This window comes from Euwallacea similis, chromosome 30 (assembly GCF_039881205.1).
Source record: "Euwallacea similis isolate ESF13 chromosome 30, ESF131.1, whole genome shotgun sequence".
NCBI lineage: Eukaryota > Metazoa > Arthropoda > Insecta > Coleoptera > Curculionidae > Euwallacea > Euwallacea similis.
Genome location: NC_089638.1, coordinates 116,402 through 131,000, shown reverse-complemented (window position 1 = coordinate 131,000; position 14,599 = coordinate 116,402). Strand labels below are relative to the sequence as shown.

Here is a 14,599-nt window from a genome sequence, read left to right as displayed (position 1 = left end):
CTCCACCCCAGTCCCCAGATCTCAATTCAATTGAGAATCTGTGAGAAATATTGGACAGGAAGGTGCGTTCTAAAGAAATTACAAGCGCAACTTCTCTCAAAACTGCACTACTTGAAGCATGGGATACAATTTTGCCTACTGTTACACAAAATTTTATTAATTCTATGCTCAGACGATTAAGAGCTATCATCAAGGCCAATGGTGGACCAACAAAGTATTAATTTTTATCGTTAATGTTAACAAAATGCATTAGAACACGTCGATTTGTAATATTGTGTACTGACTTTTGCCTCTATTTTAAAGCTCTGTTATAAGGCAATCATCTATAAATCTATTTGTAATTCATTTAGGTAATTACAATTATTACCATGTTTTTATGTAACCACATATGTACCTATATTTAATGTTTATAAAATTTTTTTCATTATTTAGTTTATCTTAAATATATTATTCTTTCAATTTCTATTGTGTGTACTCACTTTTGCCGCTGACTGTATATGTATACCCGGAGTCTAACTAAACTAATAGCTAAAGTCCAAACTCAACTACCATCATCAAATACATGATAATACTAAGTTCTTTTTCGTATTTCGTGATGTTACTTAATTTTTACGCTTATGGTTAAGTTGATAGCTAATATCCACATTATGAACCGCATTGATGCTTTGCCTAATGTGTACGATAAAATCATTTTATATTGTACATTTACGTTCTATAAGCGAAAATTTATCTAAGCCAGCAAAATAGTACCTTCCGCATGATTTAGCTTTTTAACACGAAGTGTTGTTTTTCTTTTAGTAAACTGGCCTAAAATATATTTTTAATGAAGAAAGCAAATATAATGACTATTTATTTAACCAATTAGAAAATGCATAGTTTTATGTTAGTAGGATTCTCTTAACAGCGGTAACATCAGTACTGTACTATTTTCAGTTCACAAATCCGTGTGGTAAGGTGACTTTTTATCACGATTGTTTAGCTTATACTCAAGTTACAATTCAATAATACTTTCGGGAATGTCAGCAATCTACGTAGATGGAAATTACAATTTCTATATTGATTTATCAATGCATTCACGAATTAAAACTCTTTTCTTCAAAAATGTGTTTTGGTTTTTTTCTTAATAAATAAAATTAAAAAATTATTATTTGAACAATTTTTGTATTCGAAAAATTAAATTGTTAAATTCGATTTTTTATGTCGATACATAAATTCGAGTTCAGGTTGGTACAATGATCGTTTTAACTTATTTTAACAGTTGTAGATGTAGATATGAAGGGTGTTCCAGTGAAAGATGCATAGAATATTTAAATATAATGGGGCCAGTAGCTAACGTAACGCTGAATCGATGGACCCGACGACCTTATGATTTAACCCCAGTAGACTCTTTTCTATTGCCACTACGTTAAAGGAAAAATCTGGGGTATTAATCCAGTTGTAATTCAATAGCTGAAGAACGTTGGAAGAGTTATTGCTCACATAGTTGGTTATCCGTGGCCGGTGATGCAAAACTTGAGCCTTATTGGGTTTTATGTATACTGGTAAGCTTGAGTAAATAGATGCAAGTAAAACTTTTATAAAAATTTTATTAATTTTTTGTGAAATGATGGCAAGTATAATCGGCTATTCTTGCTAAAGTATTCAAATACTGTTTGTAGTGGGTAATTAAAAATAGGTAAAAGCAAGTTATTTTGAAATGCTTCAAACTGTGAAATTTCGTTCAGGAAGATAAATTTTGTATTGTGCTTTCATATACTTAAATAAATGTATTAATTTAAAAATTATAAATTTTAATGATGACTTAAAAAACTTTGTGCCTAACTTAACACAATAATGGCATTATTCGGTAATACTTCTAGTGCTGGTTCTGCTGGTTCCGTGTTGATTATGTCTTCACTGAAAACAACATTGTTACAATAACTTACATTATTGTATAGCTGACACCTCTCAAGATATTACTCCTATTCTAAAATATCTTCTTCCATTGAGCTACAATAAATCTGACATAGAAACATTTTCTAATACATAACTACGGATAATTTTAAAGTTTGTCACATTCGTGCCTAAACCTGGAACACAACCTAAATTAAGAAATTATTAATATTTATATTTGTATTATTTTTGCATTAATAGAGATTCAAGTTTGGTGAAAAGGGTGAATTTTCAGAATTAATTAAGTTTAATACTTATTATTAAAATGGAACACAGTTGAAATTTTAGCAATTATTTTAACGTTAATCTTTTAAACTATTTAATATACAAAGCAATAGAAAACTCTTGTGATACATATATTTTTACATAAAATATAATATACCAATCATACCAATCAATCAATGAGGCAGCCAACGCCAACTGCAAACGGGTTGCCATGGTAACGTACCTAACTTATATTGTCAGCGAGAATAAAAACTTTATATCCTGCAAATCCCTCATTATTTCCTCTGACGGTATATGATCTCTCTTTAACTTCAGTCAACAAATTGAATATTGATTCATTCCGAGTGAATGGCCATGGACAATAGTATATTGTATAATAAGGGTGAATAGGATGACCATTTCACTTGAGGACGAAGTTTCGAAGTTGTTCCATCTTCGATTACTGCTACCATATACTTTTGGATTTTTTTAGAAGAATTTAACGTTTTAAATTTTTGTTCGATTCAGGCAGAACATGCGAAATACGATAAATTTTGTCTATTATAAGAATAAGAAATTTTTTATGTGTCTCAATAAACTTGCACAAAATTATGGGATAAACGAGACAAGCTTAACAACAAACAAGGTGTATAGTGTTAAACAATTTATAATATTTTACGGTAAGCCTTGGCGGGAAGATCATAATTAGTATGAAACAAGCGTTTATTTATGCTCAATCGTAGCAAGATAATTGCAAAATACCTAGAATATTTGAGTAAAACTGGCACAAAAATTATTAAATTTCCTTAACATTGAAAAGTTAAAGTTTAGAACGAAAAAAAGAGTTTCTATAGAAATTTAAAAAAAGAGCTCATCACTGGATAATTTCTTGGTTTTCATGGAATTTATCTTCTAGATATAGCTACTAGCATTTACATCCATTGGTCCTTAAAAGTCGTAATTTTATAACATATAATTAAAATTAATACAAAAATGACAACTTATTGTTAAGAACATTGAGAGCAATAACCAAAATTGACAGTAAAGAAAATTGCGTGAAGTTAAGTACAAAAGTATTGGCCGTATTGCAGCCATCTACGTCAGTACAACTAACACATTCTATAACACTTTGCTCGTCAGGATTTAGTATATGAGAATTTTCAGCTGACACAATTTCACATTCGTTACTGGGACTGCACAGTCTACGAATATTGGTCTCTTTTCCTACTAAAAGAAAAACAAGGTTAAAATATCATAAGGAAAGTAATCGATGGCTGTGTGCGATTATTTTAAATTTGCAACAAAATCAACGTCTTCTCCCTTTTAACAATATGTTAGAATTCAAGATCCATATGACAGTTCTATGTCGTACCGATCTAAGTTTGCGAAACATGGAACAAAACGATGAGTTTTGCCATTGGACGTGAGCACTATATGGCGCAAAAAACAGTTTTGTAATTGATTTAAAAGTACAGACCACTACTCTAGGGGCGTATTCTACACATTAATATATAAAATATATATATATATTTTCTAAATCGTTTCTTAATAAAGTTGTAATGATTTAAATATGGCGCTGGTAAAATGGTTTTTCAACCCCAATTGGTGAATGGAAAATCACAAAGTATTGAAATTTGATGAGTAGCCATAGAATTGGATCTGGAATATTTTTACAAAAAATATTAAATAATCAATGGCGTTTTGGGGGGTACACATACTTATTTTTTGATGGAATTTTTTGTAATACATATAAAATTTTAGACATAATTTTTTTAAATCCATTTTTCTGGAAAAGGGTAAGGTTAAGTGAATTTAAGAAAGAGCGTCCTTTTATTGTAAAAAAGATTGTTTTTAACGAATACGATCTTTACATGTCAAAATTTTACTACTAAAAAGTCTACAAAAGCTACAAAAAAGTCCGATCAAAAAATTAGTCTGTACCTCTATCTGTACCCCTATAAAACGTCAGGCCATTGAGTAGTTAAAAATTTTCTTTTTGTAAAAATATTCAGATCCAATTTTGTGGCTATGTACCAAATTTCAACACTTTGTGACTGTCCGTTGACCAATCAGGATAAAAAAAAAACACTTTACCGGCCCAATCTTTAAATCGTCATAAATTTCTTAAGGAACGATTTAGAAAAAAATATATTTAAAATTTCGTCTTATATTAATGTATAGGAAACGTCTCTGAAGTAGCGGTTTGTACTTTTGAATTGCCCTATACAATTAAAAGCTCAAATGTGACAAATTTTTAAATGTTTAATTATTCACTTAGATATTAAAATTATAAAATTTAAATATTAAAATATTTTAGTATTATACGTTTCTGTTGCTATTAAGGTGGAAAACTATAACGTTTACGCCGACAATATATGGGGTGTTCCAAATGAAATGAGTTCCATGAGGATTATGGAAACGGTAAAAGATGCGAGGTAACCAAATTAGAAAAAACGATGCGCATTTTTGTGCCCGTTCAGAAAATGTTCTGAAATAAAGAATATGCACAGGAGTTATCAAAATATGAGCAAAAAACTGTAAACTGAGATTTTCGAAAATCATCAATTGTGAGTAAGCTGTTTGAGTAAATTCTACGTAAACTCTACATGAAAATCCAATGTGGTGGTCATAAAAAATTACAAAGTTGGATATAATTGCTCTAAATCTGAAAGGCTTGGAAAAATTTTAAGAACTCTATTCGATTTGCAGTTGTCAATGCTAGAGAATTGTCAAATTTTGTAGCATTTACTTGAACGGCTTACTCATAATTTATGATTTTCAAAAATTTCAGTTTTTAGTTTTTTTCTGATATTTTGACAACCTCTGTACATATTTTAAATTTTAGAACATTTTCTGAACGGGCACAAAACTGCGTATCTTTTTTCTTACTTAATTCACCTTGCGTTTCTTATCGCTTCCATAATCTCCATGGGACTGAGCTTATTTGGAACACCCCATATATTTGAAAGAAATTTTATTTTTATACAGTTTTAACACTAGAAGAAGGTGGTAAAGCGGTTATTATGATTGAGAAATAAAAACATATAGTTGAAAGATCTAAACAGAAATCCGAACGGTTACACAATAGTTGACTTTGCTGAATGTGGTCAATGTGGAAAAATTTGATTATTGACTTACATGTTCTTGTATAGGAAGTACAAACGAATCCTGATGGACAGAATACCAAGGTGACATTTTTCACATTAATTTCGCAGTTATTGTTTGCCCCCTTTTTCGTCTCACAATCGTAACATTGTAGTCCGGAAACTAAAAATGTATAACTTAAATTTACTTTACTAAATATGGTGACATGACACTTTAGGTACTTTTTCATTTTTATGAAAAAAAAAAAATTTTTCATATTCTGAGGACATTGTTTAACGAAATAAATGTGGGTCTTGTTCATCTTTTCATTTTTTTTTCATTTTTTCAACACTTACTTGTTTTATGGGACCGTGGAGCGAAAAGGGATGCTGGGTGGGGCAGCTAAAACGGGGTTTTGATGTATTTTTAGGGTAGTTCAGGTTAGTTCAGGTTAGTTTTGATGTATTTTTAGAAGTTTTCCAAACAGTGACATCACTCGTATTAAATGTTTTTCTTGCGCAGGGGATACGCTAATAAAATAAGATAAGGAAAGGTAAAGTAAGTGTAATAGAAGAATAGCAATAAATAAAGGTTTCACACAAAAATATTTAATACAAGTGATGTCACCCTTTGAAAAACTTCTAAAAATACATCAAAACTAACCTGAACTAACCTGAACTACTCTAAAAATACATCAAAACCCCGTTTTAGCTGCCCCACCCAGCACCCCTTTTCGCTCCACGGTCCCATAAGACAAGTAAGTGTTGAAAAAATGAAAAGATGAACAAGACCCACATTTATTTCGTTAGACAATGTCCTCAGAATGCCAAAAATATATATATATTTTTTCTCATAAATATGAAAAAATACCTAAAGTGTCATGGACCCCTAAATATATAAAATTAGACAATAATATATGGTGAATTAAATTGACATGAATTGATGCAACTAACCTATGCCCAGAAATTGAGCCACAAAAACCAACCCCACGCAATACATTACCACAATTTGAACCATTTTGAGTGACACAAATCAATGATTGTCGTTTCACGTAGAAAAATTAAATGTACTATCTTTCGTATTAGTACTCATACAATGGGGTTTATCTTAAACAAATATGACTCCATGTGCGCCGATAACGATTTGATGGGCATTTGCTTTTATTTCGTTGGTGTGAAAATCATGGAAAATAACCATGATATATGAACCAACATTTAACTTAAATTAATAGAAATATATGAGCAAAACATTGACTTATTTGAATCATCAGTAAGTACATATTTAAAATTTTTTAAGACTACGTCACTGATACTGAAGGATTTGAACATAAAATTTCAATGTAACCCATTTAGTAATTCTGAACATGTGGAAGTGCAAAGTTTCCAATTTAGATTCGTATCTAATCTTCGCAAGTAAAACATGTTTACTAGTTATCGGTTCTAACACGGGTATTTAGTTGAGTAATGATTTTTACTTATTATATATATAATATCATATGTATATACATATATACATATTATATACATAATATTCATTTCTGTCCTTTCTTTTTTAAGTTTTTTTCTATAACATTTATAAATATTTATGACATCTATAACAACTGATATCTCTAAAAGATGAATCAAAATTAAATATCATTTTAAACTTTATTATTCGACTTTAGTTAGAAGCAGAGAACTGACAAAGTAGGCGTTCTTTCGCATCTGTAAAAAATGACTTTAGAGTAATTCTGTCCAAAAGTGGATAAACTTTTTGTCTATTTATACCATATGCCGCATATGATTTGCTATGAGCTCATCACTATTTTAGTAATTACATATTTCACTTTGCCTAACAAGTACGAAAAATAACATTTTACTACACGCTGATGACAGTTAACAATCAAGTAAGGTAACAACATTCTCGCACGTGTTAAGTACAATATTTTTCTTACAAGCGCATGTGTAACTTATCTTCTATAAGTTCAGGCAAATATTAATGCCTGGTGACATATACAAATTAGAAAACAATAAAGAAAAAAGAACACTAAAATACGTTTTAATGCGATTTTGTTGACTAATTGAATCCGTCATTTTTTGCAAGGTTTTTAAGGAAATGACGCGTCTAATCTCTATATAGAGTGTTAAAAAAACGTGGCAATATTTAAGGGGGTGATTTCTTAAGTAATTTTATGGAAAAAGTTTCTATGAATAGAGGTTCGGAAATGTATTGTTTCCGAAGTATTTGGAATTAACATGTGTTAATTTTTTTTTAATAACGGTTTTTGAGAAATTATTCAAATATCTTTTAACTGATTCTTTTGAAATTAGGGAACATTGTTTATAGTAATGAAGGGCTGATTTGGCCTTAAATAGATTACAATTATTATATCCTGTGGTGTTTTTGTATGATAAATGGACATGCAATAATATGGTTTTTATTTTTTTCTTCGTAAACGAAGCAAGATACGACAAAAATTTAAAAGACAAAATTGTTGTATTTTTAATTCTTTTATCTCAATAATACGTAAATTTAATTAAAGTCAGTGGCGTACATTTTTTTGTCAATAAATTTGGTTAAGGTATCTCCCCTGACGCTATTGGACTTAATAATTTTTATTTAGTTAGGGCCAAATCCGCCTCTTATTACTACAAATAACGTTCAAAAATTCAACAAATTTCAAAAAATTTGGTCAAAAGATATTTGAATTATTTTTCAAATACCGTTATTTAAAACACCCTGTATCTTGAAAACAATACATTTCCGAATCTTTGTTCATAGAAACTTTTTTCCATAAAATGACTTGAGAAGTTACTTCCTTAAATATTGTCGCGTCTTTTTTAAACACCCTGTATAATAAACTGAAAATCTATACCTTGTCCCAATACCCTAGTTTGTGTGCTTTATAAGCCTATAAATTAATTATTAATCTAGCTTATGTCAACACACCAAAGTATTTTGCCAACAATCTTTGTCATTTAAATAAAAATTATGAATTTTAATGTTCACTTAGCTATTACCGTGAAAAACTTCAAAGCCGAAACGATTTTTAGCATGGCTTGGTTCTCTAAAATTATATTTTTGATTTTAATATTTGGATCAGGTAAGTAGTTACAGTGTTTGTCAGAATTTCTCTAACTGAATTGAAATTGCTAAATTTGCAGGTAACGCCCTAGAGTGTTATACATGTAGCAGCCATAATGGTTTAGTAAATGCACCCAATGCGTGCGAACAATTCAATTTTTATGAAAATCACAAAAAATCAATATGTATGCCTGGAGAAGTATGTACCAAAACTGTCGTTAACCGTAAGTAAATGTTTTAAGCTAATTTATATATTACAGGATATAAAATGTAATAAACAAAAGCTTCTCAAAATTAAACCAATGAAATTTTTTAGGCTTTTATATAACTTACGTAATGATAAACTTTCAAATTCCTTGACTTTTATTATTTATAGATCATTTCTATTGATTTTACTGCATGATTTGGACTGCAAGGTGTATGCTTTAAATTCAAGGTTTACAAAAAGTTGTGCAATTAGATAGTTAATACAGAGTGATTTTTTATGTATTCAAAAGCAATTAGTCTAAACCATTTTAAAGTGGGTCGATTTTGATACTTCTTTAAATAATACAAGGTGGACAAAGAAAGTTACGATCGCTTAGTCCAATTTTTCAAACGGAAACTTTTGAGGTTCATATTATTTTTGAATGCTGTGTAACATTTCGAGCATTTATTAAGAAATCATTTTGGAACTTACTCGAATTATATAAGGTAACAAACATTTCTGACCAGAGGGTCAAATCCTTAAAACGACAGCCCTTTATTTTTATATTAATTCCGAATACTGCTCAAAATTTCAAGCAGTTCTTACGTAACATATGCTACACTTATCTCTAATTATTTTTCGAAAAAAATGGCGTCTTTTACATTATTAACGTTTTGATGATCTGCAGTTTTCATATGGTTTGAGATAGAGCAAACCGGTTTGCACTGTTCTACTTTAGTTTTGGGCAAATCTATTCAACAACGCTAATTTAAATTTTCGAAAGATATGAAAATTTAAAATATTTTGAAAATTTCACCATAACTGCATAATTGTTTTAGAAAAGAAACGTAAAAACGTACGTTCAAAATACCCAATAATGGTGTCTTTTAAACCTAGTAGTGGAAAAAGAAAATTATAGTATATTAGCTACAACTCTTCTTATGGCAGGAAATACTAGTTTGGTTGGATTTTGAGAAGAGTTTTTCAATTAAAAACCACAAACCGAACCAGTAGTATATTCTCTGATACTTAATATTCAAGTAGGGAGTAGATGACATAGTATTTCATCCCTTAAAATTATTAGAAAAATAACCAAAATTATTGAGTGTAGTTGTAATAAACTTTTTGTAATGTCATAACCTCCATCAAATATTTAAAACTATATTCTTGTAAGAATAAAATGTTACGTTTTATTATGTTTAATATGTAGATGATGGTATGATATGGGTACACAAATCCTGCAGGCCATATGATATTTGCAGTTACCTCAGTGGTATATACCGGAATGGAAGAGACCAACTATTGGAATGTGCCACATGTGCTGACAGGAATTTATGTAATTCTGGATCAATGAATCAGCAATTTCTGTTGTTAATCATCTTAGTATTATTCATTGCAATGAAGATATATTGAGTATAAATAGATTTTACTGAAAGCTGAGCTTAAAGGCCAAAATAGTGATGTCACTCCGTTAAAGTTATTTTTGTAAAGAAGAGACAGATTTCTGGCTCTTCGAGGGCAAAACATTCTAGACCTAAATGCTCCATTAAGTCCCTTTATTTTCATTCCTTGTACCCAACTGCATCTAATTATTCATAAGTTAATGGATATAAACTAATTTTAAGAGCAGACCACATACAACTGAGGTTGATAGGTTCAATAGGTTCACGGTTATATAAAAAATATATTTTCAATAAAAGGAAAATATTTTTGAAAATAATCAGTTTTAATTTTTACAACAAGAAAGCTATATCAAATATAGCAGCTCCAGAACTTTAATTTATTACAAATTTATGGCCGAAAAGTAACATGAGGAATGTTAACACTGAAATGATAACTGAAGGAAAAATTTTATTGCCATCCCCTCCCGTATTCCCGCCGCCCCCATTTCCTCCTCCTCCTCCTCCTCCTCCTCCACCTCCTCCTCCACTTCCTCCTCCACCTCCCCCGCTAGATCCACCATCTATTATCTCATTCGCTAAAATTTAATGTTGGTTTGAAATGAATATTAAATCTACAAGGTGATCAGCAGAAAGAAGTCTAAAGCAGTCCATAGATTGACTCATAGATTTCTAGATTGCATTCACTGCAAACTTCTCAGAAACTTTTCTAATGGTTCGGAAAATCATCGTTTCTTTAATAACAGGCACAGTAACAAGTAATGCAAAATATCATAATTTTATTTACTTCCATTGCTATTGCGGAACTTAACAAATTCTGCAGTTCTTTCCGTCTACAAGATCCTCATGCCAGATATATTATCTTGAATACCTTCTAGCCCACAGACCGGGGTGGGCATCCTTTATTATTTTTTAAAGGTTTATATTTTTTCAAATATTTCTGGAACTACTGGAAATTGTCATGATCTCAATTGCGAAACTCTTTTCTAACATCTCAACGGTCGTCCTCGAATTTTGGACATCTTGTATAATCAATCATGGAGACACTTTACCTTCATCAAGTAGCTGTTTCACTATTTCCAAACTTACCAGCATTAAAGGTGTGATTGTTACATAAGGAAGTTGAACAAGTAGCGCAAGACACTCGCGTTGCGTTAATTTCAGGTTGAGAACATATGTTATTCTGGGTTCCTACCCGGAATAGGGCACATCCCCTGTGTATACCTGTTAAATTGTTTGCTCCAGTACTATCTGAAATTGATTTTTTTTAAATGAGCTAAAATAGGTATTAATAAATAGAGGTTATCAGTCAGGTTATCAGAGTATAGCGAGGTTATCAGGAGTTTGGAGAACATTGACGGGTAAATTCGAATTGAAAAAATTCTAACTAGCACCTACTGCTATAGTTAAGATACGTGAAATAACAGTTAAAGTTCCAGTTAGATATGTTTCCATTTGCATACGTAGAACAATTCACCATGTTAACGTTTCCTACGGGATTAGCGCAGGCTTCAGCTGAATTAGTTCCTGGACGGCATTCGTAGCAGAATATCGTGGTATTATTTGCATTTTGGGCCGATGCTGGAAAAAATGTTATCGATTTCAATTGTTCTAAAACCCATACCTACTAACCAAGGGTAGTTGACGCCAACAAAGTCAAAAACACTGAAAAAATATCCATACTTTATTCATTCATTTTACTATATTCTTCAAAACGTTTTTTAAAACAGAGAGGAACTTGATCTTTTATAGATGTCTGTTAGATGCAGCGTTATCAAATGTTGATCTTTTGATATGGGATTTTCGAACCTCAATGTAGACAGTATAATTCGTAGTCATAAATTCGCAATTCGTTCTTTGGAAAATTATTATACAGAAGCTTAAAAAATTTACTCACCCGGCTATTTTTAGAAAATTTTAGGAGGCCCTTACAGTGTTACTGCACATATCTTTTATTTACCTCTGAATTGCAAATGTTTGCCTTCAAAATTCTGCAGGCAAATAATTCGGCATAGCAAAACAACTTCTGAGAATTATTGCAAATTTAGTTCTTTTAAATATTTACCAAATTTATTACTTCATAACATACATTAAACAAATATTAAGAAGTAGGAGCACTAAAGATACAATAGAGCCTCCATTAACACTATTCCCAGTAATTAAACCGGTTTCTAAGTCGAATGTGTGTTTGTTACAGTAAGATATATTGCACCATTCGCAGGACACTACAGGTATGTTGGAAATCGCTAGCTCTGCAATATACCATTCACAGTAGTCTCCCAGATAATTAGGAATTATGCCACACTCTCTATATACTCCAGTTTCGTGGTCTCTTGTAGCCCCGTTAATGTCGACGATGCCTAGAATAATATGCTATAGGATCTTATTTGGAAATCCCAAATATGTGGTAAACTAAAAGAAAAAGTGAAAAAGTGTAAAAGTAAACAGCAATAAAGCTGACGAAGTAGCAGCATATCTAAAATATTTTACCGATATTTACTAACATCCGGTATAAAATATTAATAATACGTTTATTGTTATTGTCTATTACGCATTCACTGGTTGTGTGTAAGCTAATACTACACACATTTGTCGATTGAACTGAAAAGCAGCGAACTCAAAAGATCAAAATCGCCCGGAAACATTCTAAAAGTGGAGATAACCAATTTTTTGAAAATCTTCAAATTTTTAGCCGTCGTTTTCAAGGATATTTGGACTGGGTCAATTTTTAAATAAAATTTCATCATATTAATTGCCTCACAGAAATCAATAAGTTAACAAAAAGGGAGTGAGCCATTTCTTTCAGTGTTTGGAATACTGGGATCACATACAGTGTAATTAAACGAAAACTTTGAAACTCGATTTTCAATATGTAAAATGAAAATGTATAAGAACACTCAGACCCGATGATTTTTTATTCGAGGGGACAATTTTTTTATTGTATTTTCAACCCTTCAACTTCAACCCTTGAACAGAGGTGACAGTTAGCTCCAAAATTTTTAATAGGAGGGGGTATCGAGTGATACCTCATTTAAAAGGTAGTTATACCGTGATTATAACCTTTAAATTTAAAATCGCTGTCATTATATTTATTGATATGACAGCTTGTCAAAGTGTGAGGGAAAAAAAATTTTAGTTAATAATTCATTTATCACAATAAGAGCTGCAGACTTCAAAATGAGGGTAGAAAGGCCTTTAAACGTGAGATATCACTGAATCATTTTGAGGAAGATGAATTTTATCTCTAATCGTATAATTCATGAATGCCACCAAATTACACCTGGAAGACAGCGCTTTCAATAAAATGTATTCTATTGTCTGGAGGTAAATGGTGGTTATTTTCAGCATTTAATAAAGTGATGAAAAAAGTAACGTGAACATTTTTTTTTCATATACCTACCTTTTTTAAGAAAAAAATTACAAATAAAGAAACATACCTTTTTTAATGTGAGGAGCAATACTCGCCTGTGTCAAAAGGATTCGGTGATATCTCATTTTTAAAGTTCTTCCTACCGTCATTTTGAAGTTTGCAGCTTTTATTGTGATAAATTAATTCTTAACTAAAAGCTTTTTTCCCACAGGCTTTAACAACTTGTCATATCAACGGGGATGATGGCAGTGACTTCAAACTTTGAGATTATAATCAGGCCACAACTACCTTTCAAATGAGGTATCATTCGACTCCCCCCCCCCCCTTCCCCCCTCCTCCATCTCATTTAAAAATTTTCGAGATAACTGTCACCCCAGTTCAAAGGATTAGGTTAAAGAGTTGAAAATGCAATAAAAAATTGTTCCTCTCGAATCAAAAATCGATGGGTTCGAGCGTTTTTACACTTTTTTATTTCAAATATGATCAAGGAGCAAAATTTTCGTTCGGCCACCCCGTATTAAAAACTAAAGTGTAATATAATAAATAACTCGAATACATTAGAGAATATAACTGCAATTACCATTCCTCTCTCCTGTTCCTACTCTTTTTATATTTTCCCCGTGATCAGCATATACAGGATGAGTGTTTAGGTATTATGAAGCGATATCTCGAAAACGAATAAGATTATTTTTATCAAATTTGAATGAAGTAATAAAGCGATGCGAAAATACGTACCGGAATAGTCGATGAAAGCTGAATAGCAGGTCACCGCGACATTGGTTGTATAATCGCCAAGTTGATCATAGCAATTATAACTACTGGCCGAAGTATAATTTTCGCAACTTCCATCAGTAGCTTTGCATTGATAACAAAATAACGACTGTTTACCTGAAATTGTCACTTAATGAACAACAATGAAAACATATATGAAATTTGATAAAATCATCCACTTCATAAAAAAAATTATTTGGAAAGAAGGCGTTACCTAATACTGAGTATCCACATATCAACAACAGCACAACAACAATACTTAAATATTGCATATTGTATCAAGAAATCAGCGGAACTTTTCAATAAACCAAAAGTATAGATTGTGAGGACCAAACCGAACGCTTACACTTATAATAGATAAATTGTAATAATATTATATGATTTTCTTTATTACTGTCAATATTACTACAATTAAGACCCATCTCAGACTGACTTAAATCCTTTTAATAACCCGTAAAAGCAGCTTTCAGGATTTATTAAATTGTCATTTATCAGGTTTTCAAAGCTTACTTTAGTTCAAGTATAAACTGCGCTTAATTGGGTGACCTTAGTAATGCACAACATCCTCTTAAATCACAAAAAGAATCT

The 14,599-nt window shown here is 31.0% G+C and overlaps 4 protein-coding genes across 6 annotated transcripts; 1 reads left to right on the top strand and 3 right to left on the bottom strand.

Annotated features, from left to right (window-relative positions):
• Positions 1–1,603: 1,603 nt before the first annotated feature.
• LOC136417818 (uncharacterized) lies at positions 1,604–6,300 on the bottom strand. The gene is made up of 3 exons (XM_066403629.1): positions 6,174–6,300; positions 5,275–5,403; positions 1,604–3,363 (listed from the first exon to the last, which is right to left on the bottom strand). Exons 1-3 carry the CDS (start codon positions 6,235–6,237, stop codon positions 3,119–3,121), a joined length of 438 nt encoding a protein of 145 aa, XP_066259726.1. The 5' UTR covers positions 6,238–6,300; the 3' UTR covers positions 1,604–3,118.
• A 156-nt stretch (positions 6,301–6,456) lies between these two features.
• On the top strand, positions 6,457–10,141 carry LOC136417816 (uncharacterized). Of its 3 annotated transcripts, none has more exons than XM_066403627.1 (4): positions 6,457–6,489; positions 8,253–8,302; positions 8,364–8,507; positions 9,681–10,141. In XM_066403627.1, exons 1-4 carry the CDS (start codon positions 6,458–6,460, stop codon positions 9,881–9,883), a joined length of 429 nt encoding a protein of 142 aa, XP_066259724.1. In that variant the 5' UTR covers position 6,457; the 3' UTR covers positions 9,884–10,141. The 3 variants fall into 3 exon arrangements, with proteins under 3 accessions (XP_066259724.1, XP_066259725.1, XP_066259723.1); XM_066403628.1 differs by lacking the exon at positions 6,457–6,489 and adding an exon at positions 6,590–7,110; XM_066403626.1 differs by lacking the exon at positions 6,457–6,489 and having other exon boundaries at positions 7,191–8,302.
• A 59-nt stretch (positions 10,142–10,200) lies between these two features.
• Positions 10,201–11,639, bottom strand: LOC136417815 (uncharacterized). The gene is made up of 5 exons (XM_066403625.1): positions 11,503–11,639; positions 11,269–11,451; positions 10,960–11,121; positions 10,413–10,448; positions 10,201–10,376 (listed from the first exon to the last, which is right to left on the bottom strand). Exons 1-5 carry the CDS (start codon positions 11,549–11,551, stop codon positions 10,246–10,248), a joined length of 561 nt encoding a protein of 186 aa, XP_066259722.1. The 5' UTR covers positions 11,552–11,639; the 3' UTR covers positions 10,201–10,245.
• A 227-nt stretch (positions 11,640–11,866) lies between these two features.
• LOC136417885 (uncharacterized) lies at positions 11,867–14,378 on the bottom strand. Its single transcript, XM_066403749.1, has 3 exons — positions 14,226–14,378; positions 13,976–14,128; positions 11,867–12,230 (listed from the first exon to the last, which is right to left on the bottom strand). Exons 1-3 carry the CDS (start codon positions 14,281–14,283, stop codon positions 11,944–11,946), a joined length of 498 nt encoding a protein of 165 aa, XP_066259846.1. The 5' UTR covers positions 14,284–14,378; the 3' UTR covers positions 11,867–11,943.
• Between the last annotated feature and the right edge of the window lie 221 nt (positions 14,379–14,599).